Raw genomic sequence first — 24,888 nt, forward strand, 5'->3', positions numbered from 1 at the left:
TATAATTGGTTTTATTTATTTTCAAATTAGTACATTTATTATTAGCAATGTGGAGGAATCCGGAGCGAAATTAAATAATAAATAATATTTTACTGAATTTTTACACTATTTTGTCATTAAATAATGTAGTGTAATTAAATAATAAATAATATTTTACTGAATTTTTACATTTATTGTCATTAATAATGTTGTGTAAAAATTCAGTAAAATATACTTTATTATTTAATTTCGCTCCAGATTCCTCCACAATGCTAATAATAAATGTACTGTATTACAGTACATTACTGTCCCGCTTATAGATAAAAACATCCGCTACTTTATTTCCTTTGTTAATTTTTTCTAGATTATCCCTTTTCGAAGATTATATAATGTAATATCAATCCATAATCAGTATTTTTTGCCCATCTCTAATCAAAAGTGTAGCTTTACACCTTTCAACACGTAAGAGAGGTTGGGCCACGGATGAAAGAGATAGCAATGTCTAACGATCCAGTATTATATCATAGCTTGCGTGCACAGATGTAATGTTCTTATATCTGTGCTAGCGTGGATCATTGGCCAGTGCCAGTAAACATTTTAGCCGACTAATTACCATTGTCAAGATATTATGTCAACTCGAAACGGTGTACCATGGAATAAATAGGTATGTAGTACTTCGGACTTTAGAGAAAAAGAAAAAAGTGGATTATTGATTAGGCTTCAGAACAGAAGTGATACAATACAAGACGAATTTGCTAAATGTTTCAAGTCCATTGTAAAACAATACCTTTAATATAATTATTGAACACTATTGATATCACATTACACTATTTGTGGGATTGGGATATGTATATTATTATCGACCACTACTTCTTCAACATAATCAATTAACCACATCCACTCAAAGACTATTCAAATCCCTTTAGGCGCGATTGATCCAAAGTTCCAAAAAATTTCGAATTCGCGGTTGATCCAATTCGCGGTTGGTCCAATTCTCGGTTGGTCCAATTCGCGGTTGGTCCAATTCGCGGTTGGTCCAATTCGCAGTTGGTCCAATTCGCGGTTGGTCCAAAATATACGATGTTTCCGAAATTGTATAATTTACCTACATATACATACTAATCACGTCTTTATCCCTTACGGGGTAGACAGACATACATAGGTTCATACAGATAGCGCATTGGACCAACCGCGAAGGTTTAAATAAAAAAAACAGTTCAATAAAAAAACACAAAGAACCATATTATAGGATTAACTTCATATACGACGACACATATTTGATTTTTATCTTCACGTTTAGCAGCTCTTTGTCACCTGTGACTTGATTTTGACTGAAATCCTTACCTGTATGAAGTCCATATTTTCATAAGTCGTCAGGTGTGAAGTGTGCCGAGCATATTTTTGGACCATTTACAGGCTCGAAAATTTTGCAGCGTGTGGCGATTTCCCATAGTTTTCGAAGTTTTTATCTATTGGAAAACGGTGTTTCCCAATATTTCGGCACCCAAATGTGCAACGCTGTTGTATATTTTCACAAACGGATGCTTAAATAAGGAAAATATGAATAAAGTAGGTACTCTAAAATAAACGTTTTCATCAACTTAGAAAAATGCGGCAATGCTTTTGTTTACCAACCATACACTGTTGCACTCTGGCGGAATAAATGCGCAGTAACTCATATTTAATGCGGCCTAGAATGTAATGTTTTTATATCTGTGGGCCTAAGCAGGAACTGGCAGAATGTTATGACTTGTTTCTCTTTTGATGCCAATGCCAACTTGATGCATACCATGTGTGTCCAGCTTGTATTTTGCAGTCCAGTCCAGTCACAGATTTTTATAGGACTGAACATTACTTGAGTCCAGTCCACCCAACCCACTAGCGTTGCCGAACTGTCGATAGTTTGACTATCGATAGTTGCAATCGAATAATTATATAATAGGTATACTAATAAACTATCGATTGGCCTATCACACTATATTTAGCTTTTTGTAGCAATACAGCAACACTATATGTATTGATACTATCGATAGCATATATCTAATTCAGGGCAATACTATCGATACTATGGATAGCATATCTAATATCGCAGAGTAATCGATATATTGATTTTCCTCTAACTATCGATAGTCAATTGAAACGCAATCGATAGTTGACAATTGAGCAGCAACACTATAATTGTCAAGTTCTATATTTTGTGTACCAAGTGGTCCTCCCACTTAAACTTTAACACTAGAAAGAAAATGCTTATTTTACTACCTACCCCTACCGTAGGTATATTACTTACTTGGCCCTTGAAAAACACAACAAAGTCTTGATTTCTTACGAATATCACGTCAATTGCAACAGCTCGTGCCTATACACATTACTGTTTTGCTTCTGCAATTGTAAGGAAGAAAGGAAACACTACCTACACTGCATTGTTGAAAGTGACTCTCAGGTTTATTTCGTAAAAAATGGATAACGAACTTGTAGATATATCGACAAGTTTAAAACTACAGTTTGGATATGGAGTTGGCCACATTCTAAATGATGTTTGTGCTAGTTTATGGTTTACGTATTTATTAGTCTTTTTTCATTTAGTACTAGAATTTAGTTCAAGTCAATCTGGTAATTTAATGCTAATAGGACAAGTAGTTGATGCGATTGCTACTCCATTTGTTGGATATCATTCAGACCATACTAACAACATATTTAGTGTCAAGTATGGACGGAGGAAACTTTGGCATCTCTTTGGTTTGTATTTTTTACCTATTAGTTTATGTTTTGAAAAATAAAAATATATTTTGTATAGGTACTTAGGCATATAAATAAATATCTTATTTATTTTGCAGGCACAGCATGTACATTAGCATCATTTCCATTCATCTTTTCTTCTTGCATTGGTTGTTCAATGACACATAAATGGGCCCAAATGTTTTACTTTGCATCATTTATAATAATATTTCAAATTGGATGGGCAGCAGTGCAAATCTCGCACTTGAGCTTAATCCCAGAGCTTACAGACGATGATCATACTAGAACACATCTTACAGCTGTAAGGTAAATAAACTCATGTTTGTTTTCCTTACACATAGTACTGTTTCGCTACTGGAAGTATTAAGTATATCACAGTTGCTTAAATTGTTATACATTATTAATTTTCATTTTCAGGTATGGGTTTACAGTTTTCTCCAATTTGTTTGTTTATGTTACCACATGGGTAGTTTTACACATTACTGGAGAATGTGATAAACAAGTGAGTGATTAATTTTAGTTGTTTATTTGGTTCAGCATTGGTTACTACAATACTACATCAGTACAATACTGGCTTAACTAGAGCAACTTTCTACAGGTCCTGATCAAACATTTGCCTATTTATTTGTCAAAAAAATAATTTGTAAATTACTTCATTCATACATGACTCTTCTACTGTAAGTTTGAAACTAAAATAGACTTGTTCAAGAGAATAAGCTATAAAGACCCAAATACAGCTATTTAGTATGTAGGTAATAAAAATCACAAAACCAGTAGTAAAAAAAATTTTGAGTTGGGTAAAATTCTAGTCTGCTTGGTTGATGAAATAAGTTCTAGCCATCTCTGTAAAAATATTTTTCTCTTTTAGCAAGTGGGCCCAGCTGATGCTTGGAAATTTCGCCATATAGTTTACATAGTACTAAGTTTAGGTATTTTAGCAACAATAATATTTCACTTGACTGTAAGAGAGAGATCTACTAATAGGAGACCAGAGCAGCTGATCAATTATGATAACAATTCTGAGTCACGGGGCAATGGAACCCATTGCGAATTTCTTCGGAAACCACATCTTTATCAGGTACAGTATTGCAAACAATTTTTTTGGACCACAGATGTTAATACAATTTATTAAAGAAAACCATAATCATTTTCATTGTAATTCCAATGCTTACTAGATTAAATCTAACTGGTAAGTGATAAAAAGGCCTATTTTAATATTAATAATCTATTCCAGATAGCTGGCATATACATGAGCACGCGATTAGTTGTGAATGTGTCTCAGGTTTTGATTCCATTGTATCTCCACCGTACGCTGGGCTTGGCGGCTCGTGCGTTGGCCATAGTGCCTCTCGCAATGTACCTCGGCAGTCTGGGGGCGGCTGGCGTGCAGCGACTGGCCCCAAGGTCCTGCAGTCGAAAACTTAACTACTTATGTGGATGTGCATGTGCACTTGCTGGTTTTGTGTGGATTCATATGCCCTCAGATGATATTTATAAAACCTATTTCATATATTTAGTTGCGGTACTTATAGGTTGGTATAGGGCATCTGCCCATCATTTTCCCAGATTAATATTTTCAGCTTACATATTTTAAGAATTTATCGCTTATGGCACGTATGTTGATTGCAAATATCGCATATTTTATAATTACACATAGGTACAGTCAACCAAACCCTCTACGTTTCCCAACATAGAACTAATAACAATAGCTTGTCGTGCTGTTGACTGTAAGAAATTTAGATGCATATATACCTACTTTGGTCCCATTTTATTTTTATATCCTCGGAACATACACACATACTTATTTACCTAGACAGACAACGGCGCCGTCAGTATTTTTTATATTACTAGTTGTGGGGTTCCCGTGGGAATTTCGGGATAAAAGTAACCTATGTGTTATTCCAGGTTATATTCCACCCGTGTACCAAATTTCATAACAATCGATCCAGTAGATTTTGCGTGAAGAGTAACAAACATACATATATACATGCACACATCCTCACAAACTTTCGCAATTATAATATTAGTAGTTATTATTATAATACAAGTTTTGACATACTTTCATTGTATTACTTTATGGTATGATTGAATGTGACTTCATAATTAATTACTCACTAGTTTGTGAAGTGCAAGCTGATAATAGGTACTTAATTCAATGTTAAAACAACTTGAGTCATGCAGTTTCATTGTTGATGTAAAACATTAATACGTGCAGCAACCGAACCTGGTTTCTGTTCAGTTTTATTTGCAAAATGCTACGTCATCCCTATCGTCGGGTTATTTTACAAATACCTATTATTGTTTAAACATAAAATTAACTTATAGGTTTCGGTGGAGCCGTGATGTTGGTAACAAGTCTATCGCTCACCGCTGACCTGGTCGGCTCAAGAACAGAGGCTTCCGCTTTCGTATACGGTCTCATGAGCTTTACTGACAAACTCGCATGCGGTGTCGCAATAGCCCTCATACAAGTTTAGTGAGTATCAATTAATTAAACCACGCTTAGATTCTGATTTGACGACGTGAAATTCCTGCCATAGAATAAAACCACACCATGTCTTCCCGTGGATATGTCGTACAAGGCGACTAATGGATAGTAAGCCTTGACAGCTAAGAGGCTACGACAGCATTCCCAAAGAGGGTTGACGTCAAAGTGGGTGGCGGCCGATCGCGAAAGAAAGAATATTGTTTGGATATTGTTGTTGCTTGGATTAACTAGTTAGATACTTTTATTACAAGTAGCTAATAAAAAAAAAAATCATGAACAGTATTTTTTGAGAATACATGAAGCGTTTGTGAGTTTGTATGTTTGAGACGGGTAATCTCAAAAACTTAATATCCAACATAATTATCCAAGATTGCTATAGGCATTATATTATATCTCCAAATTCCCACGGAAGCAAAGCCCATCGTGCAACATCTAGTATTTCATAATTTAAAACTGAATATTTTATTACAGTGCAGATGGTTCCGGAGTGACATACTATCGCGACGTATTATCATGGGTGTGTGGAGGCAGTGCCATCTCTGGTCTGGTTCTTACTCTCCTGTTACCTAAATTGGACTCTGGCAGTTCCAGTTTAATAGGTAGATTGTACATTCTTGTTACTTTTACATCATTTTAGAGCTGTGCCCCATTGGCCAGTTGCGCACCGTTGTTTTGACGTCCGTCGACAGACAACGCAGATATTGTATGAAGTTTTGACGTATTAACACACGGCATTGTCAAAGCCTGCAACTCGTTGCATCGGAAGGCCTAAGTATTAATATTAGTTAAACAGATGTGACAGTGGCAAAATCCTATTCTGAATAAAATATAATTTACATTGTTACAAGCTGTTCACCCTCGGGAACAGTGTTTTCTTCTAAAACGTGTATTTAGAGCCACCAAAATACAGGTTTCTCACAAATCCCAAGGGAAAACCTGAGATGAAAGGTACTCTTATGTTCATCAACAAACTCTTAATGATATAGATGCGAAATTTTAAGAAGATTGGTTGAGTAGATAATGCTTAAGAGGTAACATGTAAACTTACTTTCACATTTATAATTATTCTTTATCAATATATTCACATTACTTTTTTGTTAACGTTTTTGTCTTTTCAGAACACTCTTCCATCAATTCCCAAGACAGGTCCACTTCAACCCCTGCAGATGTACTATAATGCTCAAAAAGTGACAAAGTCAAATTTATCTAGGTAAATTAAGTTGTGAGATTTTGAATCTGCAGACTATTCAGTGATATTATTATATTACATATATATTATTTTGTAGTTATATAAATATTTAATAAATGACTATGATTTATGAAAGTGTCAGTTATTTTCTATGGATAAGCTCCAATCCACCCACTTTTAACCCAAGGAATATCCTGTTTCTTCCCAAAATGGTAAAAAAGGGGTTACTATTGTAAAATCAATAAATTTAGGTTAAGGGTGGAACAAATTAAGTTCCAGTTATATTATTTACTGTACTGTACTCTGCTCTCATGGGAATTTCAGGATGCTTGATAATTTATAAATGAGAATGTCTTATAATTTGCTTATGACTTTCATAATATTGTGAAGTGCTAGTATGCTAAAAATCTATTTAAAGATCATTAATAATATTATATGCCAACAGAAGGTGTTAACAAATTAAAAAAAAATTTTAAAATAATTTACTTTATTAAGTTTATCACAAAAGCTTGCCCTGCAATGCACATTTTAGTATCAAATACAAGTTATGTCCGAACATTTAAAGCAAGTAGCAAAACTACTTTGAAGACTACAGACAATTTGAGTAAGAAAGCAAATTCTTTTCACAGAATTAATTAATCAGCCGCTGCCAAAGCCATTACCGTGAAACGAACTTCATTTGGATCACGAGCCATAAACTCCTTGCATATTGTGGCAGCATCTTCCAACAAACTGTCTGATGTTGTTGGTCCGTGATTAATAGGGAAAGCCTTTCGACCATCTAATTCATACAAAGCTCCGTCTTTGTGTACAAAAGCAATAAAATGATGATTAACAGGATCATCAGCACTTGGTGTAGTAGTTTGGCCTTCTTGAGCCAATTCCTTATGGGCATTAATAATAGCTTCAGTCTTTTCTAACAAAGCCCCACGAGCTGCAGCATCTAATCCTTTGGCATCATCCAAAAACTTTTTCATAGGGCCATTTGAAAGCTCAATTTTATCACAATTATTTGCCACACTGTGCACAAGAGCTACAGTGCCACAAGCATTACTAATATTTTGCTTCATGTAGAAAATGTTACTGGAAACTTCTTGGCCAGTTGATAAAATATTATTCTCTTCTTTCTTCTTGTGATTCTCATAATTTTCAGATATAGGGAACAACAGCAATACTGAAATTACTGGGCGCGGCACCCATGATAACATTTCAGAGTCGAGCCCCATAACATCTACTATAGCCCAGTTGCCTGGGACACCTAGATTCTGAAGAAACTTGTTCATTACTTCGGGGTTCGATTCCAAGGGAACAAGAGTTTCAGTCGCCATTTTCGTCTATAAAAGAGAAATATAATAGTAACTGAAAGCTTGAGGTTATTTTACCGGTGTATTCAAGTCTCGTAACAACTTTATATTTAGTAATAAAAGACCTACCTTGTCTTTAAATACGAAATGCGAAAGCGTTCCAATAAATTGTCCTATCACGGAAAAATCAATAAATAAGGAAATTGACTAGTCACCGCACGAAGAAAAAAAATATTTGCTTTTCTCTGATTCCTGCTGCGAATCGACTTTTTTGACATTAGGTACCTAGGTAACATGACTAGTACCGTACGGGAATTTCGTCCAGGCAGCATCTTTGGTGCTAACCAGATTCAATATTACGCAAAGCTCAGCGTAGATGGCACTACTGGTACAACGAGGTACACAAACATTGCCAATGCAGGCAAAAAGCTCCAATTTTCAATATTGTTGCAGATTTACGACCAAAAATATCTTCTACGCAATTGTGGTGCGAGTTTCAAGGAAAAAAGAAGGATTTAGTGAATTATCCTGAAAATAATAACACGATTTTAGGTTATGTAATGCATTATTTGGTCAACTGTATAAACTGATTTAGACTTGATTTTGACTGAAGATCTTACCTGTATGAAGTCCATATTTTAATAAGTCTTCACGTGTGAACTTTTCTGGCTCGAAAATTTTACAGCGTGAGGCGTATCCCATAGTTTTCGACGTTTTTTATTTTATGAAAAACGATTTTTCCCAATATACCCGAATATGCTTCATTGTTGTATATTTTCACAAACAAATGCTTACATAATGAAATGATTAATAAAGTACTCAAAAATAAACTTTTTAATCGACACAGATACAGCGTTGTACTCTGTCGGGATAAGTGCAGTAATATGCCCTATACTTACTAGATAGGTACACAGTTAATAGAACATTGTACTAGATAGAAATTGATATCTGTGGGTGCTAGCTAATGTACAAAAAATGTATGTAAGTTAGTACTTTACCACACAATATTTTTGTTATCCAATGAATTATATGCATTTGCTATCTCTTTCATCGATATCCCAATCTCTCCTTCATGCACGCTGAAAAGTATAAGACACACAGAGATATTCTTATATCTGTGAACATACTATATAATGTAATCTGTGACCGGTTGGTTTAATAGGTATATTAGTAAAGTTAGACTATACACGTTAAACTTATTTAATGACTCGTAATGAGTAAAGAAAAAGACGTCAGGCTACCGATCAACGAAATAGCAATAGTAAGTACCTTGCATTAATGTTTTTGGGAGTACTATAGAGTATAGCTTCATGGGTAGTACAAAATAGGATTATTATTTCAAAGTTATAGTTATCCTTGGCTTCTGAAAACAAAAATACGCCACATGTTCAAGAAAAATTACCCAAACCCCTTTTTGGAAATAAACGCAATGTTCAGACGGAAATGAGAAAAAGTACCTCACAAAGTACCTACCTACTCCCAGTACTTATTAATTCCATGCCTCTCTCACTATTCGTCAGTCAGTCAGCTCTAGCGTTGACGAGCAATTGATAAAGCCATACTGTCGATAATACTATCAATGGCTATTTTGAAGCAATACTATCACTGGTCTGTGAATACTATTGATAGCACAATACTATCGTATCGTGAAGACGAGTGGACTATCGATAGTATTGATTTGCAATATTAGATTAAATTACAACATCACATTGCAAAACTACCTAAAGTGTTGTTTTTATCAATAGTATTGAAAAAAAAAATTGGTAATCGATACTATAATTTTATCTCAAGCAATCGATTGTTGACGTTTGGGCGGGCGGCCAACACTAGTCAGCTCAGTCAGCCAGCAGTCAATCAAATCAAGTCCAACCAACCAAAGCAAAGCAAAAGCACAGTAATTTGATTCGTTTCGTTTCGTTTGCGGAGCGGAGTTGTTTGTCCTCATGTAGTTCGTGAAAGTGCAAGTTGTAAAAATGAAATATTTTCAAGACATATTCTTTATAATCTATTTTAATTAATCAGTATAGTGATATGCTTGTAATCCTTTTGAACAATGGCTATTTGCGGACTAAGGACTTCGTTATTGATAGTATGCGTTCTTGATATGGTATGAGAACCTTCGATTTCACTTCAAAGGGAAGAGAACTAATAACATTGAATCATCAATGAAAATCGAATTATTTTTTCATATCAAGTCATTTGTTTCAGATCGTTACTATACAACGTCAGGTTTTCGACTTTTTAGGGTATATGTGGCTGCCAATTATTGCAAACTTTATGAACTTGTTGCTCATCATATTTGGATTATTTGGGATTGTTCAATACATAACCAATTACCTTATAGCTGTAAGTTCTAGCTAATTAATATACCTTCAACTATATTGTAAATGCATTTTTGGTAGGTATTTTATTTGGACACTCCACATTCCAAATAATAAAAATATGAACCCACAGGGTGTTGGGACACCCTGTGTATAAATAATTTTGATGTTCAGTCCTACAAATACCTACATTTGTCTAGAGAAGATAATTTTTAAGTGTTTTTTGTATTTGTTTACAGTATTCAATCTGGAGTTTTATGTGGCTAACATGGAATGCATTTCTCATATGTTATTATTTAAATTTGGGATCACTTAACAGGGTATGTAAAATATGATTACTTATTTTATAAATCACTTTTAAATTGATGACTCCACTATTTGGTAACTTAGCTAATGTCAAGCTTATGAAAGGCTCAACAAAAGAGAGTTTGACCTTCCTATCCTATATGTTGTAACTAGCTTTTGTCTGTGACTTTGCCCACTTGTATTCCCATGAAAACTTTTTGACATATACTTAAAACTACACTAATGCAATATTTCAAATATAATTGTATAGTGTAAAGAGATAAATATATTGATGAGTTATAAAATACATGACAAATAAATTTAACACAAATATTTTGCTTGGCTGAAAAGTTATTTTTATCTCAGGCATATCTTAGTTTGGGTTTTGTACTCTTATCATTTATCATCACTTATAGGGCCAGTCCATATTTCAAGAAAGAGTGGTGTAGGTAGAGGCTTGTATAAGATTTGCAGAAATCCATATTATTTGTTTTCATATTATATGTTTTACAGGAAAGTGGCCTCCTATCCTTGGGGACAGAGAGTGTCAGTTGGTGGGAAACCAATGGATGGGGATGCCAGCCAATATGGGGAGAAGAGACTCCAGGCACTTGGAGGCCTGTTAGAGTGGATGGTTGTTTATTGCCATGGTATCATGTAGAGCTGGGGCAGTCCAGTGTAGGGGCTATTTTAGCAGCCGCCACCTTACCATTAGCAATAATTTTGGCTATTAAATCAATAAAAAAATGTAAACCTAACCAAGGTAATTATTTTTCAGGTTTTGATTTCCAGAGCGCTATGTATTGGTAACAGCACTAATTTTATATGAAATGAATTACATATATGTAAAATAATGACATGTGCTTATTTGTTACTAATTATCCACTGACTGAATTTTGTTTATTTAGTTTGTTTGATTTTAATGACTCAGTTAGCTTTTATGGATTTTTTCTGATTTCAGAAAAAAGCACTTTACAAAGAAGAACAGTATATACTATGGAAATGAGTCAAACGGAAACAACAGTAAGTGAAGGTTCATTAAAACCTATGACACCGCGCAGAGTGAAACGTAGATCTGGTTCGCGTGGAGCCGGGTCATCTGTCCGCAGATCTCGTCGCTCATACCGAAACGCGGGGTACTTGGCCTCGGCATCGTCTTTGCCGCGGGAATCCCGGAGCTCGCGTCCCACTTCAGCACATTCCTCATATTCTAATTTCCACGGGGCCCGCCCGGCCTCTTATCACGCGCCCGAAAGGGAAACGATGTCTCGGGCTCAAGATGCGTACGACCCGCCGCAACAGTATCCCATTTCGGAATCAGTTCCTATTAACACTAACAGATTTGACACCGTAAGACGTGTCAGCAAAAGCTCAGGGTACGACGTTGCGGGACCATATAACGAGCCGACGAGGGGCTATGATCCACCACCAAGAAATTACGATACGAATGTAGTGTCTTATGATAACATTGGTCACGGTTACGAGTGCGCATCGAACTATGACCCTCGGATGGAAACAGTGTCCCCGTGTGAGTCTGAGTATGGCGCGGCGAGCGGGGCGGTGAGCGGGGCGGCGGGCGGCGCGTGGGAGGTGCCGCCGCCCGCGCCGCCCTACAGCGCGCGCGCCACGCCGCAGGCCCCCGGCCCGCCCGCCTACCAGCCCGTCAATGACCCCTACCACGTCTTGCCTTAGGATAAGACCCAATTCATGAAGCAAAAACAAAGGAGACGCCATACTGCCACTTCTTCAATAGAAGTTGTGTGACGATATCGGAGCTGAAGCAGCTGAACGGGAAAGTTCTGCCATGGTTTGGACTAAAATGAAATAAAGGAAGGCGTGACCTCTATGCAGAGGTGACATAGGACAAACTAGCTATAAGGCGTATGCCTTTGGTCCGTGCCTCGAATTGAATCTTTATCTAAGTTTGATTGACACTATTTTATAGAATTTCAAATGTAAGTTGTAAAGAAAACTGGAGAGACGGATGGAATGTTTATGCTTACTTGACGCCTTAAACCCACCCTGATTCATATTAATGTGCCTTATTCCAGTGAAACTTAGTTGATAGAAGATGTAAAGATGAGTAAATAATGAAATTAAGACAGGAAAGCTCAAAAATGTAATGTTAGGTAATATTGAATTTTATATTTTTTACTTAACTACGCGTATTTTATGTACGTAATATTGTCGGAAGCCAATGCAATAAATTTACGAAATGAAGCTATCTCGAAGTGTAGCTTGACAAAAATATTTTTATTTTAAAGGTGTATTGTCATTCGGTATTGTACTAAAGAATCTCTTTAAGTCATAATTGTTATTTATTTATGTATCAAATACATTCCCCCTTTTGTATTGTTAAAGTGTTTCGTAGCTTTAAAGTAAAATGTAATTTTAATAACATCTATAATGTATAAGGAACTAATTGACTCCAATTAATGACAGGTTGTAGTTACTTATTTTTTAAGTTTTTGCACTGTTGTTTTGTACTACTTATTCCGAATTTTTGTGATTTTTTAACTATTTCGTAAAATTATTTTAATATAAACACGATACAGTATGTATTTACAGTATTTTCGCAATTATAATAATAATATTTAGGTACCTATCATCATATAAATTAAGGCATTCCGTCCAATAAGATTGATAAGTTTAATTGATGTACTTATTCAAATATTTTTCATTTCTTGAACTTTTATATTGTGTCTTAAATCATTATCTTATTATAACTACTACATGAGCTTTATTAGATTAAGAATAGACTATACTTCTCGAAGGTTATATTTGAGTCGATATTTTGACAAATTTTATACCAAATATACCTGCATACTTACAAAAATATTAAACTGTTTTTTTATTTATTTCAAATTTCAGTTGCATAATGGTATAGGTATGTCTCTCTCATCTCGTGTTTTCCCGGTTTTTGTCCTCAGTCGTTGGAACTCTTGGCTCCGAAGCTCAGCGTCCGTTTTCTTACTATTTTGCATCCACTTCCAGTTAGCTCCCGCCCCTTTGACCAAGCTGCAGCTATGCGAGCCTTGATGTCACCGCATCTATGTGCCCGGACGTGCACACTACAGATCCTAGATATTTAAATTAGTCCGTACGTTTGGGGCGGGGATCTGCAACATTGCGGGTCACGTACTGTCATCGCCTTCCACACATTCGCGCGGCGCACCTATCTTCTGACTGCATCCGACAGTGCGATATCATCAGCGTACATGAGCAATCATGGCGTCCTGCTTAGATTCAGATTTTATTGCTAGATGTTCATGTGTGTCCATAATGTTGTTTTTTCCCTTCGTTTAATATTATTGGTGATTTAAAAGAAAAAGGAAGGGACAATATCAGGTGTTGGGATCAGACTATAGGAAATATAAAATTATGGAAGAAAAATACATTGTGCCAACCCCAAATAATAGGAAATAGGAAGTTCATTAGATGTTGAAGAAAAATGTAAGTGAGTATTAAGACTGTATTTAGATAACAATAATTCTTAAAGTTACACTCCGACATGATTTCGATCATAACAATTCCAAATACCTACATATATCACAAATAAATATTTTAACCAAAAGTTCTGATGCTGTTAAACTCAAATGCAATAGATTATATTATAAACTACATATTGATAAAATGTGTTGATGATATTCAATTGATTAAATAAGTAACGTCAACCATGCAGTATATGCATGCAGTATATGTAATAATAGGAGGGCAACTTAGCACAAATGCTATGACAATACTACACTCATGACACGCATAAATCAACAAAAAGAAAAAAATAATGATGACAATCTTAACGATTAAAGTTGCCTCAGTACACATTATTAATTAACAGGAAATACAAAAAAAAGCTTATTTAGCACCTATTTTTATCAATTTCACTATTAACTCAATGCATTACTTTGAGCAATGTACTTTGAGGCCGCCAAGGCGAACAGTTTGCCGATAGATGTACAGCCGACAGCTCGGTTCGCATTTTGATTATTGATAAAAGTACACGATCTGGACAGGCACTGATTAGTTCATAACACTTGCACTTACACTCGCACATGCACAAATCATAACACTTAAGTTTGATTAAGTAACAAATTCATTAGCCGCATGCGTCATATGGCAGGCAGTTGCCGGCGCTCCGCCCGCGTGAGGTCTGGGTGCCACACGTCCACGATTAGCACCAGGCGGGTGCCTGTGCCGTTGTGCCACACTTCGTGCTCAAAGCTGTCGTCGAACATGAACACCTTGCCTGTTTGCCATTGCCTGTAACGATACGAAACTTATACTTATTCATGCAATAGATATATTATATTATTTGTATTATGGGATTGTCTTAATATGTAATTATTTTATTGATAACTATCGGCCCATAATAAATTATACACCTAATTAGTATGAATTAAAATAAAAAAATACTAAATATGTTCTGAAGATTTACAGTTAAACCAAGCATAGTAAATGTATCACTTTCGTATGAAGTATTAAAAGTCACTAACGGCAATATAATTTCATGTATTAAACGATTACGAATACGATTATCCTACCTGACAGTTTGGTCCACTCTTATAAAGGTATTTCTGGTATTGCTGAGAGCTAAATGCATTCTGAGCCTGCAGTTGGTGGGCCCTACGTGCGGCCGGACGTGCGTGCCCGCCACCATGGCGCTGAACTTGATTTGTCCCCGGCGACAGCCTACCGCCGCGGGTTCAGACCGCACTATGGAACAAGTCACCGGAGCATTTTTACATCTATTAGGTATCTCTTGCCCCCGCGCAAATAAATCTAGCTGCGACCAATCGCCTCGCTCTTTCAATCCCTCTTTCTCTTTCTCGTAAAGAGCTTTAGCCGCTTCCCCTTCTTTTAAGATCTCTTTCCAATTTTTCTCTAAAGCGTTCGCCAGTTTCGCGTATGGCGTTTCGTCGATGTTCCACCACGCCCGACTCTTCAGCCGCGGCACGTTGTACAGTGAGCGTTGCGCCGGAGATAAGAAATGTCCTAACTTTGCTCCTCTTTTATGAACTTCGTGAGCTTCGGCCGGTCTTCCCAATAACAATAATGCGTCGCCTAAGTGGTAATAAAATCGTGGCTCGTTGGCGGGTCCCGAGTCGTCTTCTAAAGCCTTCTGGAATGCCTCCACGGCTTCTTCCAGGCGGTTTCTCAGGGTTTTCATAACGAATCCGTAGTGTGCTAAAGCGACTCGGTCGTTTGGCCACCTTTTAAGGGTTTCTTTGAGTATCTCCTCTGCTAGATCAGCCCTGTTAACAGTAAAGGTTGATTGATTGATTGATTGATTGATTGATTGATTGATTGATTGATTGATTGATTGATTGATTGATTGATTGTTTGAAATTTAAAAATGATTAAAAAAAATAAATTCAGGTCCTTTACAAAGCTTTAGTAGGATAATATTTTTAAACTTTTAGTGAATACTTAATGGAGGCATATAAGTACCTGTTAGCCATAAGGAGCGAAATCGTTAGATTATTTCGATAGGCAACTTCATCTGGAAACCGTCGTATCAGTAATCTATATACTGGTTCAGCACTCAAATAATTTCCTGTAATATAAGATTGTAGTTATTACAAATGGATGGCGCCCACTTTCAACGAATAATAGACAGTAAACCGTAAAAGAATAGCAAAGGAACAGAGTAGCCTAATCAATTTCGACATCTCATATTCCAATGAGAATCAATGAAACTAAATAGTTCTAACCTGTAACCTTTTACCTTTGTACCTTTTGAAAAATATTAATCTACTTACTATGTTAAATGCAATACAGATCATTTATTAAATTTAGACTGTTTTAAATTTTCTATATTTTTTTACGATATTGACTTTTTACATAATTTTACGTTAACTTTTGTTTCTGTTTGTTTTTATCGTATTTTAAGTAGTGAAGTTACCAAAATTTATTTAGATTTCCGACGACCATAACAAAACTCACCTCTAAATATGATCCGGTCGAGCGCCCTCGCGGACACTTGTCTCAATTTGTCATCGGAGAGGTTGTCATTCATTTTGAGCAAGTCGAGGTAGGCTGCGATGGCGAGGCCAAGCTGCTTGTTGTCCCGGCGGGCCTCGGCTGTGAGGTCTGCGGCCCGGGCGCGGAGCCATCGCGCGCGGCCGCTGCCTCGCAGCTCGGGGGCCGACGCCCGCGCCGCCGCCGCCGCCCACGATCCCTCCGCACATTAGTACACACTCACACACGACACGCTACACACTCGTGCAGTTAGACGCTTGCCCGGATTGCCCAGTTATCATAATGCTACATACATTAAAATTAACGCGATGAATGTCAAGAGTGAATAATGACTAGGTGTATAAATGTTTATGTGTATAAATTATGAAGTAAAAGTTGTCAAAATGTTTGTTTTAAGCAAAAAAATAAAAAAGAGAAATTCAAGGACATTCTACATATTTAATTTTGAAACGTTCGTCAAGTGGACTTACATCCAATAACTATAATGGCAAGGCATTTCGGACAATGTCTCTTAATTAAAAAATACTTAATATGAAATGGTAATAGAATGGCGTCGGTGAGGTGTCGGGGGAGAGGTGCGCGGGGTGCGGGCGCAACTCTCAGTCCGGGACGCCACCGACCGCACAGGGAAATGGCACAACGAGCAAAGGGGGGGGGGGGGGGGGGGGATGCAATGAGAATTAAAAATAAAGTTAGTCCAGCCAGCCCTGAAACCGAACATGCATATTTTTTTCATTAACAGCCTGTTTCGCCACTTCTGATAAAATATTATAGCGTAATTAGTCAGAAAAACTAAGTGTATAAATATACCTGAAGTTTTTTACTACTTAGCCCAGTCTATATTATTGATAGGTTAAACAGGCTCTTAATCTTTGATTCTCTAATATGCATTACAAAATTTTGTACATTAATTTAATTTTCAATAAAAACAGTTTTTCCTAAATAAAATATTTATAACTTTTTTTTTCTATGACGGAGACACTGGTAATGCCTAAACACAATGTTTGTGTTTCTAAATACAATGTTTGTGTTTTTATTTAACTGGCTTGCTCTTCGGCATAGGACATCTTAAGTACGTAGACATACAATACATACTTATGGAAATAGGTTTCATATAAATATGCTTTACGAAGAACTTTGTCGAATAAAAATTGCTATTTGATAGAGTAAATACTTACCCGGCGGAGGTCGTCTTCCGCGGAGTCTAGCTCCTGTCTCCAGAACGCATCGCTGGGCTCGCCCGGCCATTCGTCTTCTACGACGCTGTTACCGCCATCTTCTGGACAATAAGTACAACCGTTAATTACTGTTGAAAATATATACCATTAGTGTGTAAAGGTCCATGGGAAATCTTGGTTATTTTCATGATTTAGCAACAATAACTTAAAAGTTTACTTTTAAAAACTTATCAATCTGTTTTTGACCTACTAGGAAAATATAGTGTTAAGTAAGATGATAATTAATATATAATAATAATTAATGGACATAACTCAGTCGCACTTAATGCTTAAAAGTATTGCTTTAGACAAGAACACTGTCGGCAAGTTAGATATATCTAAAGAAGTCGCATAGTAAACGCTATCCACATACTTTATGTAAAGAATGATTGTTATCTACGAAAATTCTACTCACATTCATTAATTATAGAATTAGTATGACCTATAAAAACAACACAATCAAAATACTTAACTCACATGGTATTAGTCAAGCCAAGTTCGAATGTTAATTTGTTAAAATTGGATTCATGCAGCAATGGCTAAAAGGGGACACTCAAACACCACTGGTTCTTTTTTACTAGGTTTTTGTCCAGGCCTCTCGGGCTCGGGCAGACGGCCGTACTTTGCTTCCAATCGACTCAACAGTTCTGCATCATCGACATCCGATATTTCTTCTTCATCTTCATCCTCTTCGACTTCTTCCTCGAGTTGCTCGTCATCGATTATCTCCACATCATCAGGGTCGTCATCTTCAGGCTCTGGTTCAGGTTCATCGACCTTCTCCTCCGGTTTCGGAGCGCTCAATTTTGGAACTTCCTTCTTTACTTCAATATCTTTTTCCTCAACTTCTTCATCACTATACAATTCTTTATCTTCAGTATCTAGAGCAGACGGTACAACCTCGATTTCCTAAAATAAAAAATACTTGGTTACGGTCAGGTAAAGCAATTTTGTATATTGAAATGCATAACCACACTTACCTCATCTTCGATTTGTGTATCTTCATCATCTTCCCCATAGTCTTCCTCCTGTGGCGGAGTTTGTTGTGTTATTACCGGAGCTTTTTGGATATTTATATCTTGTGACACAGGGATTCTTGGAACTGTACAAAATAGTTTAGGTTTAAGAACGTTATACGACGAACAAATAAACTGATGAAATAACTGAATGTACCATACCGGAGACGAGTTCCTCGGGAATCAACGTCATTCGACGATCTACAACAGGTGTTTCTTCTCTATCACTTCTTTCTTCTTCGGCTGGCGTGTCTGTTTATATTAAGTTTTTAGTTGGCATGTCTTCAGTTCACTAGGTACTATTTTTCTTTGAATAACACAAAGGTTCTGGATTTACAACGATAATGCGAAAATATAGTCGGCGCTTTCTAATTATCAACAAGCATGTATCCATAGTACCTAGACCCTATTATATTTATTACCTACTTAAAAAGTGATGTCAAAAGCTTAGCAAATTACCTAAACATACATTAATTATATATAGATATTACATTATTCATACTTAGTAATGCGGTTTTATTACGTAATTATTCCATACTAAAATTGTAGGAAAAATTGACAATGCAGTATATCGGCTAAATTTGACATATATATATTGCGGTCATGCGGGAAAAAGACATATTGCTGTTTCGAAAAAAAAATAAAGTTATTTCTAAAATGTCAGATGTGTTTTGTTTTTCGTATGACGACAGTATATATGTTAAGGGTAGGTACGCACCGCGCGGCGCAGTGGCTCGGCGTACGACCGCGTGTGTGGCGACCAGCAGCGCGCCGCCCACAAACAGCTTCAGCCACACTGCAATACACGCGTTGCTTTAACCTATGTATCCACTAGGCTACAACTGACGCGCTACATCGCTGTTACGTTACACACTACATTACTAATGTGACTTTCAACGGGAAAAGATACAAGTGGAGGGCTTCGCTTATGATGAATTATGTGCATCTACAATAATAGATGTGCAACTCAAACGGCTTAAACGACTTCCTTATATAAGGTTTATTTTCTCATGGAATGTCACATAATGTAATGTAAAAGTCAATCTGTCAACCTTTCACTAACCTGCTAAGCGGAATTTGATGAAATTTGTAATAGAAGTAGGTAGTAGTAATGACTCAAGATCAAATGAAGGCTACCGCGGGCGGAACTGTGCGCAACAGCTAGCGTCACAACAGTAATATATTCGATATGAATGTAACACTGATCATGTTTTAGATTTTACGAATATAAAATGTAATGTATTTCAATAGGAGAATAGGATACATTTTTATTTAATAAAAACAGTACAGTATTTTTATATATAGGCTGTAACTGTATTGAATTTCTATAATATGGTGATGTAATGTAAAAATTAATTTTATAGCGCAATTGACACTGGAAAGTAAGACTAGTTTGGCATCACTAAGGCCCCAATTTTTTGAAAAAATGCTCAGTCAAAGTTCACATATATAATAATTTAATTCAACACGAGTTTATTTATTTATTATCAATTGTTTAATAATACGATGGAGAAGCGAGTATTTTTAACAGCTATATTAAAATTATAAGTACATTTGAATAATAAAACAGTATACAAACATTAATAAAAGTAAGTGAGTAATGAAAGAAAAAACATTTTAAACCAAGAAAATAATAGCGAAAACGAAACTTTGTAATTTTTGAAATAAGAATTATTGTGAATTATATTTTGATTATTTTACCCTAATTTATCTTAGGTAACAACTGTATATTGGAACTTTTATCCGTTCATATGTTCGTCTCTTTTTTAAAATATTCTGTTCTCAAGAACTTAAACCCAAATAAATAGTGAGCAGAAGGTGTGAAATAAAACACGAATTTCGCAGATAATTTATTTTAGTTAACCAATGAACACTGATATCATGAATTTAAAATATGTATTAGTACTTAATATGTTTACTGACTAGAATTTTTAAATCATGTCAATGATACGTTTGCATCATATTTTGTCAGGAAAGCGTAAAGGGACTATAGAGTATTTCACAAAATCACAGGATAAGCATTGCAGTACATACATTAATATTAGTATGAAATAAAAGCATGCACGTGCGGCGCCACATCCGTGCTCATGAGTAGGAAACGATTTTTAACGAACTACATTTACTAAAACCAAACCGAACAGTGGTGATTGATTGATAAACGTCCAGCGTTGTTAGCTCTTTCATTAGACTGAACACGAATATCGACTAGGTTGCAATATATAATTTCGTGTAGGTATATTTAGCAAACAATATTTGTAAATAAATATAAATTCCATAAGAATAATAATATTCACAGACTACAACACCTCTACAGATGTGTTTCCTCAAAACCCATTTAACTTTACTTAATAAATTTTTAACTGATTTCCGTAAGGTGAAACGATACTTAGAGTCCAACACCAATGCTGCGTTGCGCGCAGCGTTGACGTCTGTAGATACACTTAATGTAAAACAACGGAGAGGTAACGGAGCAATGACGGAGCAATGGAGCCGGGTTCTTAGGCGTAAAATAAGGCAAGCACTACAGGCATGCAGAAAATAAACAGCTGGAGCACTTACTGTGGGTCGACGCCTTTTCCTCCTCGCGTTTCTTCTCCTCCTGTTGTTTCTCGTATTCCTCCTCGTCGGCGAGCGTGTCTGGAGGCTTCTCGGAGGAGTCTTCCTCTTCCACCTGCGTTACATGTACAGAATTATATAAGGTCATAATATATTCTAGCTATAGTGGCGCTAGTGTGCGGCTAACAAATACATACTTCAATTAAAGGCTTCCCTACTGGAGCGGTGATGCGTTCAATGGGCGGTTCATCAGTGTCGTCTTCCAAGAAGTCATCGTCCAAGTCTTCAGGAGCCACGCCGTCGTCCTCCGTCTCATGGGCCTCTTCTTCGGTAGACTCTTCTAGATAAATATTTAATATTTTGTTTATTCGTAACTTGCTTCAAAACATTTTTTTTTTAGTTTAATTTTTGATTTTATTAATTACAAACCAATACAAATATTTTCTCTTTATAATTTTAAAAATTAGAAATAAAAATTGATGCCCGCAACTTTTTTCTCGTGGAATCTATGACTCCAGAAAATTATTAATACGAAGTGAGGATATTTGTTATGTTGCCAAACCAAAAAATTTTTCAGTTCACGGACCGCAAGAAAATCAAGCAAAATTTCACATACCCTTTAATGTTATATATTGTCTACATGAAAAATGGTTTTAGATACTATGCTAGCTTACCTTCTTCTTTATCATTATCATCGTCGTTCTCTTCAGGTAGAGCGGGTAGTTCAGTCGATATCGGTTCTAAATCGATTTCTTTCTCAATCCTTTCTATTTCTACTTCTGTATCTTCTTCGTCTTCTTCGTCGTGTTCTTCCTCATCCTGTAATTGTTTTAATTTGAACTTAAGATTTATAAACAAAATAAATACATTTTAAACGACTTCAAGAAAAGGCGGAAGTTAACGAAAAGTCGCGGACTTTTATAAATTTCTGAAAAGTTTTGGGATGATGACATTGCTCATAACTAATAATACAAAATTAACTTAGAACTCTCAAAGCTTACTTTGCTTCAGTTTCGTAAAAAAATATTAGTAAAAACATAATATTCTGATCAAACATAGATTACACAAAAAATTATAGCCAGCAGATATTTAAATTTCACTCATAACTTCAGTACATGCATTGCATATGAAAATACATATTTTATTATTAAACATCACATAGACTGCAATATTCTACATTTATTTAGAATTTAAAACGGAAGCTTCAGTAGTGTAAAACGGTTAGTGCCAATAAAGAGAAAACAAAATATTTAAGTCTTCCATTCAAAAGCGTCATTTATTATTTCATGAACCTCATCAACAGCTGCATGTTCTTCGCCCTGAGAAGTGCCTTCTTCACTTTCATTATTCAATTCATTTTCCTCATTAATTTCATTTTCCGTACTATCATTTCCATAATCTTCGTTGCTGCCGTCAGCTTGAATGCCTTTATTAGCTTCTTCACTATCATCAACTTGCTGCAGTTCATCATCATCATTCTCAACATCGTCATTTTCGGTGCCTTCGTCGTCATAGTACTTTCTTTGGTGGTCTTCTTCTTGGTCATCCTGTTGTTGATAATTGTAAGAGCTAATTACAAACATTTATAATGTAATTTAAAAAAAAAACATAATTTTTATTTGTATTTTTATTGTTGTTGTTGTTAAGTTTTAGTAACAAATCCAATTACATGTTCAAAGTATCCCACCTCATAATTATCTTCTTGGCTGTCTGCAACATCTCGCTCTTCAGTACTATCTTCATCATCATCATTCTCACTCTGATCTAGTTCATCTTCTTCTTCATTATGGTCATCATCACTATCACCTTCCTCATCATGTTCATCTTCTTCATCATGTTCATCTTCTTCATCATGTTCATCTTGATCATGTTCAAGTTCTTCATTATTATCATCATGTCCATGGTCATCTTCATCATCATCCTAAATTAGTAGTTTATATGGCTGAAGATTTATACTTTTCACTTTGTGTTTTGCTTTGTTTTATATCATAGTTACTTAAAACATGAAAATTTTCATGGGCTGAACCTTATGAAGCTTCGATCCATGAGTTATAAAAATAATATTGTTTAAAAAAATATAACACTGAGGCATAATTTTTTTGTTATTCAGCTGTGAAATTTACAATATTCATTTTGCACTGACTGTATTAAGACCAATTGGCGTGTGGCTTCAATATACAATAGGACCACTCCATATCCTCTCATCGATGGCGTGTCAGGCGACGATATGTGTAGGGACACAAAGCCTTGGCAAATAATTGGCAAAGAAGTTTCCAAGAAGATCAGGTAAGCTGTTAAATCTTCACATTTTAAAATTTTAACAAAGAATAGAATTAGTGAATTTATACTCTGATAATGTCAACTTCACTGTCAGTATGGTGAACACCATGGGTGCTGCCACTGCTGAAAACTTGTTGGGTCAGAGTTAAAAAAAAAATGGTTTCACTGAATGGTGACATAAGGGAATATATACTATCTAGTTTATGAAGGATATTTAATGAATTGATGTACTTATTGTAGTCAATATCAATTAAACAAAAAAAAATATATTCAAAATATTCTCTCAAATCAAGTTCCACTAGGTAATTATATTCAAGTCTGGCCATTATTCTCTAATAATTATGTACCATTAGTTTTAAGTAGGTACTCTATTTAAAAATTTAATGTAAAAAAAACAAACTTACAGGATGGTTCAGTTCTAGAGTATGTGCATCATGATGATCATCATCTGGTGCATCTTCTAGCCAGCCCTCCAGAACACCCGAATATCGTGACTCTACAGAATTTGCTTCCACTATTCCATAACAAAATTAAGTGAAATTAGTTAAGAATTCACTTGGAATGAACATTCCTTTTTACAATAATTATAATTAGTCAAATAACACTAAAATTGAAATGGATAGAAAGAAACAACAATAACCTTTAAAGTTTATATACTTACATTCAGTTAGTCCTCTATTTTCCAGTATAATTAATCCAATAAGGGTGACCAGTACAGCAAGCAATGAGAAGAATATGATTTTTGCACACCAGTGGCCTCCAGTGCCATGATCATGCTGGGAATGGATAAACACATCGCCGTCCCCTAGCGCAGCAGCTGTCCCTCGTGGCTCCTCTACACCTAACTCATCTACAAAATGAAAAATGAAATCAATAACATACATATTCAGTTTAATTATTGGTATTAATTAAAAACAATCCTTACCTTTTTTTTTCTTTTTATCTTTGCGTTTCCTTGGTTGTACGTCGCCTGACATGGTTCAGTTCGATTTGGCGCTCCGTGGGCGACGGAGATCCTCTTATTGTTTCATAACCCTGTGTAAACAATGGAATCACAATACAATGAATTTGCAAATGAAACGACACGAGACCAACAAGGATCCAAATGCGCAATTTTCATGAATAAAGAAAGGTTTGGCGCACGTTGAAATTTTAAAATAACCTACATGAATGTACGACCACAGCTTTCAGAATTTATTTTAGAATTTAACCTAAAAATAAACGGCGAAGACAGCTGAGAAGTTGGGTTGAGAAGATCAGATAGAAACGTTTAGAAACTAAATGAATCAGTCTGATCTGCCTGACGGCTTCGATAATGAAATATTTTATGAGAATGAAGTTTAAACTTTGTTGTTACCATACGTGTATAAAAATATTTTCAGATCGATATAACAAAATCTTCCACAAAAATAAATTGCTCCATATTAATTAAAGTGCAAGAATAAGAACATCACGTTCAAAAATGAATAAACAATCAAAAATGAAATTGATATGTTATATTTATTTGTCATTGTCAAGTTGAAGTTATGTATATTTAT

The 24,888-nt window shown here is 35.6% G+C and overlaps 4 protein-coding genes across 5 annotated transcripts; 2 read left to right on the forward strand and 2 right to left on the reverse strand.

Annotated features, from left to right (window-relative positions):
• Positions 1-2,141: 2,141 nt before the first annotated feature.
• LOC128678635 (major facilitator superfamily domain-containing protein 12-like) lies at positions 2,142-6,527 on the forward strand. 2 transcript variants are annotated; one of them, XM_053760296.2, is made up of 8 exons: positions 2,142-2,715; positions 2,814-3,021; positions 3,133-3,217; positions 3,584-3,793; positions 3,950-4,247; positions 5,041-5,191; positions 5,675-5,802; positions 6,322-6,527. In XM_053760296.2, the coding sequence occupies exons 1-8, from the start codon at positions 2,436-2,438 to the stop codon at positions 6,378-6,380; spliced, it is 1,419 nt and encodes a 472-aa protein (XP_053616271.1). In that variant the 5' UTR covers positions 2,142-2,435; the 3' UTR covers positions 6,381-6,527. The 2 variants fall into 2 exon arrangements, with proteins under 2 accessions (XP_053616271.1, XP_064292749.1); XM_064436679.1 differs by lacking the exon at positions 2,814-3,021 and having other exon boundaries at positions 2,145-2,513.
• Positions 6,528-6,862: 335 nt separating this feature from the next.
• On the reverse strand, positions 6,863-8,466 carry Uch (Ubiquitin carboxy-terminal hydrolase). Its single transcript, XM_053760458.2, has 3 exons — positions 8,317-8,466; positions 7,826-8,224; positions 6,863-7,726 (listed from the first exon to the last, which is right to left on the reverse strand). Exon 3 carries the CDS (start codon positions 7,718-7,720, stop codon positions 7,028-7,030), a length of 693 nt encoding a protein of 230 aa, XP_053616433.1. The 5' UTR covers positions 7,721-7,726; positions 7,826-8,224; positions 8,317-8,466; the 3' UTR covers positions 6,863-7,027.
• A 1,066-nt stretch (positions 8,467-9,532) lies between these two features.
• Positions 9,533-13,145, forward strand: NKAIN (Na,K-ATPase Interacting). The gene is made up of 5 exons (XM_053760334.2): positions 9,533-9,803; positions 9,905-10,042; positions 10,257-10,337; positions 10,816-11,065; positions 11,264-13,145. Exons 1-5 carry the CDS (start codon positions 9,750-9,752, stop codon positions 11,992-11,994), a joined length of 1,254 nt encoding a protein of 417 aa, XP_053616309.1. The 5' UTR covers positions 9,533-9,749; the 3' UTR covers positions 11,995-13,145.
• Positions 13,146-13,760: 615 nt separating this feature from the next.
• On the reverse strand, positions 13,761-24,670 carry Asph (Aspartyl beta-hydroxylase). The gene is made up of 18 exons (XM_053760081.1): positions 24,517-24,670; positions 24,276-24,385; positions 24,012-24,200; positions 23,755-23,864; positions 22,758-22,991; positions 22,363-22,617; positions 21,745-21,889; positions 21,268-21,410; positions 21,074-21,185; positions 19,233-19,310; positions 18,677-18,766; positions 18,479-18,600; positions 18,077-18,407; positions 17,460-17,560; positions 16,246-16,480; positions 15,751-15,856; positions 14,844-15,554; positions 13,761-14,562 (listed from the first exon to the last, which is right to left on the reverse strand). Exons 2-18 carry the CDS (start codon positions 24,325-24,327, stop codon positions 14,412-14,414), a joined length of 3,165 nt encoding a protein of 1,054 aa, XP_053616056.1. The 5' UTR covers positions 24,328-24,385; positions 24,517-24,670; the 3' UTR covers positions 13,761-14,411.
• Positions 24,671-24,888: the final 218 nt, after the last annotated feature.

The sequence above is a fragment of the Plodia interpunctella genome, chromosome 2 (assembly GCF_027563975.2).
Source record: "Plodia interpunctella isolate USDA-ARS_2022_Savannah chromosome 2, ilPloInte3.2, whole genome shotgun sequence".
Taxonomy (NCBI): Eukaryota; Metazoa; Arthropoda; class Insecta; order Lepidoptera; family Pyralidae; genus Plodia; species Plodia interpunctella.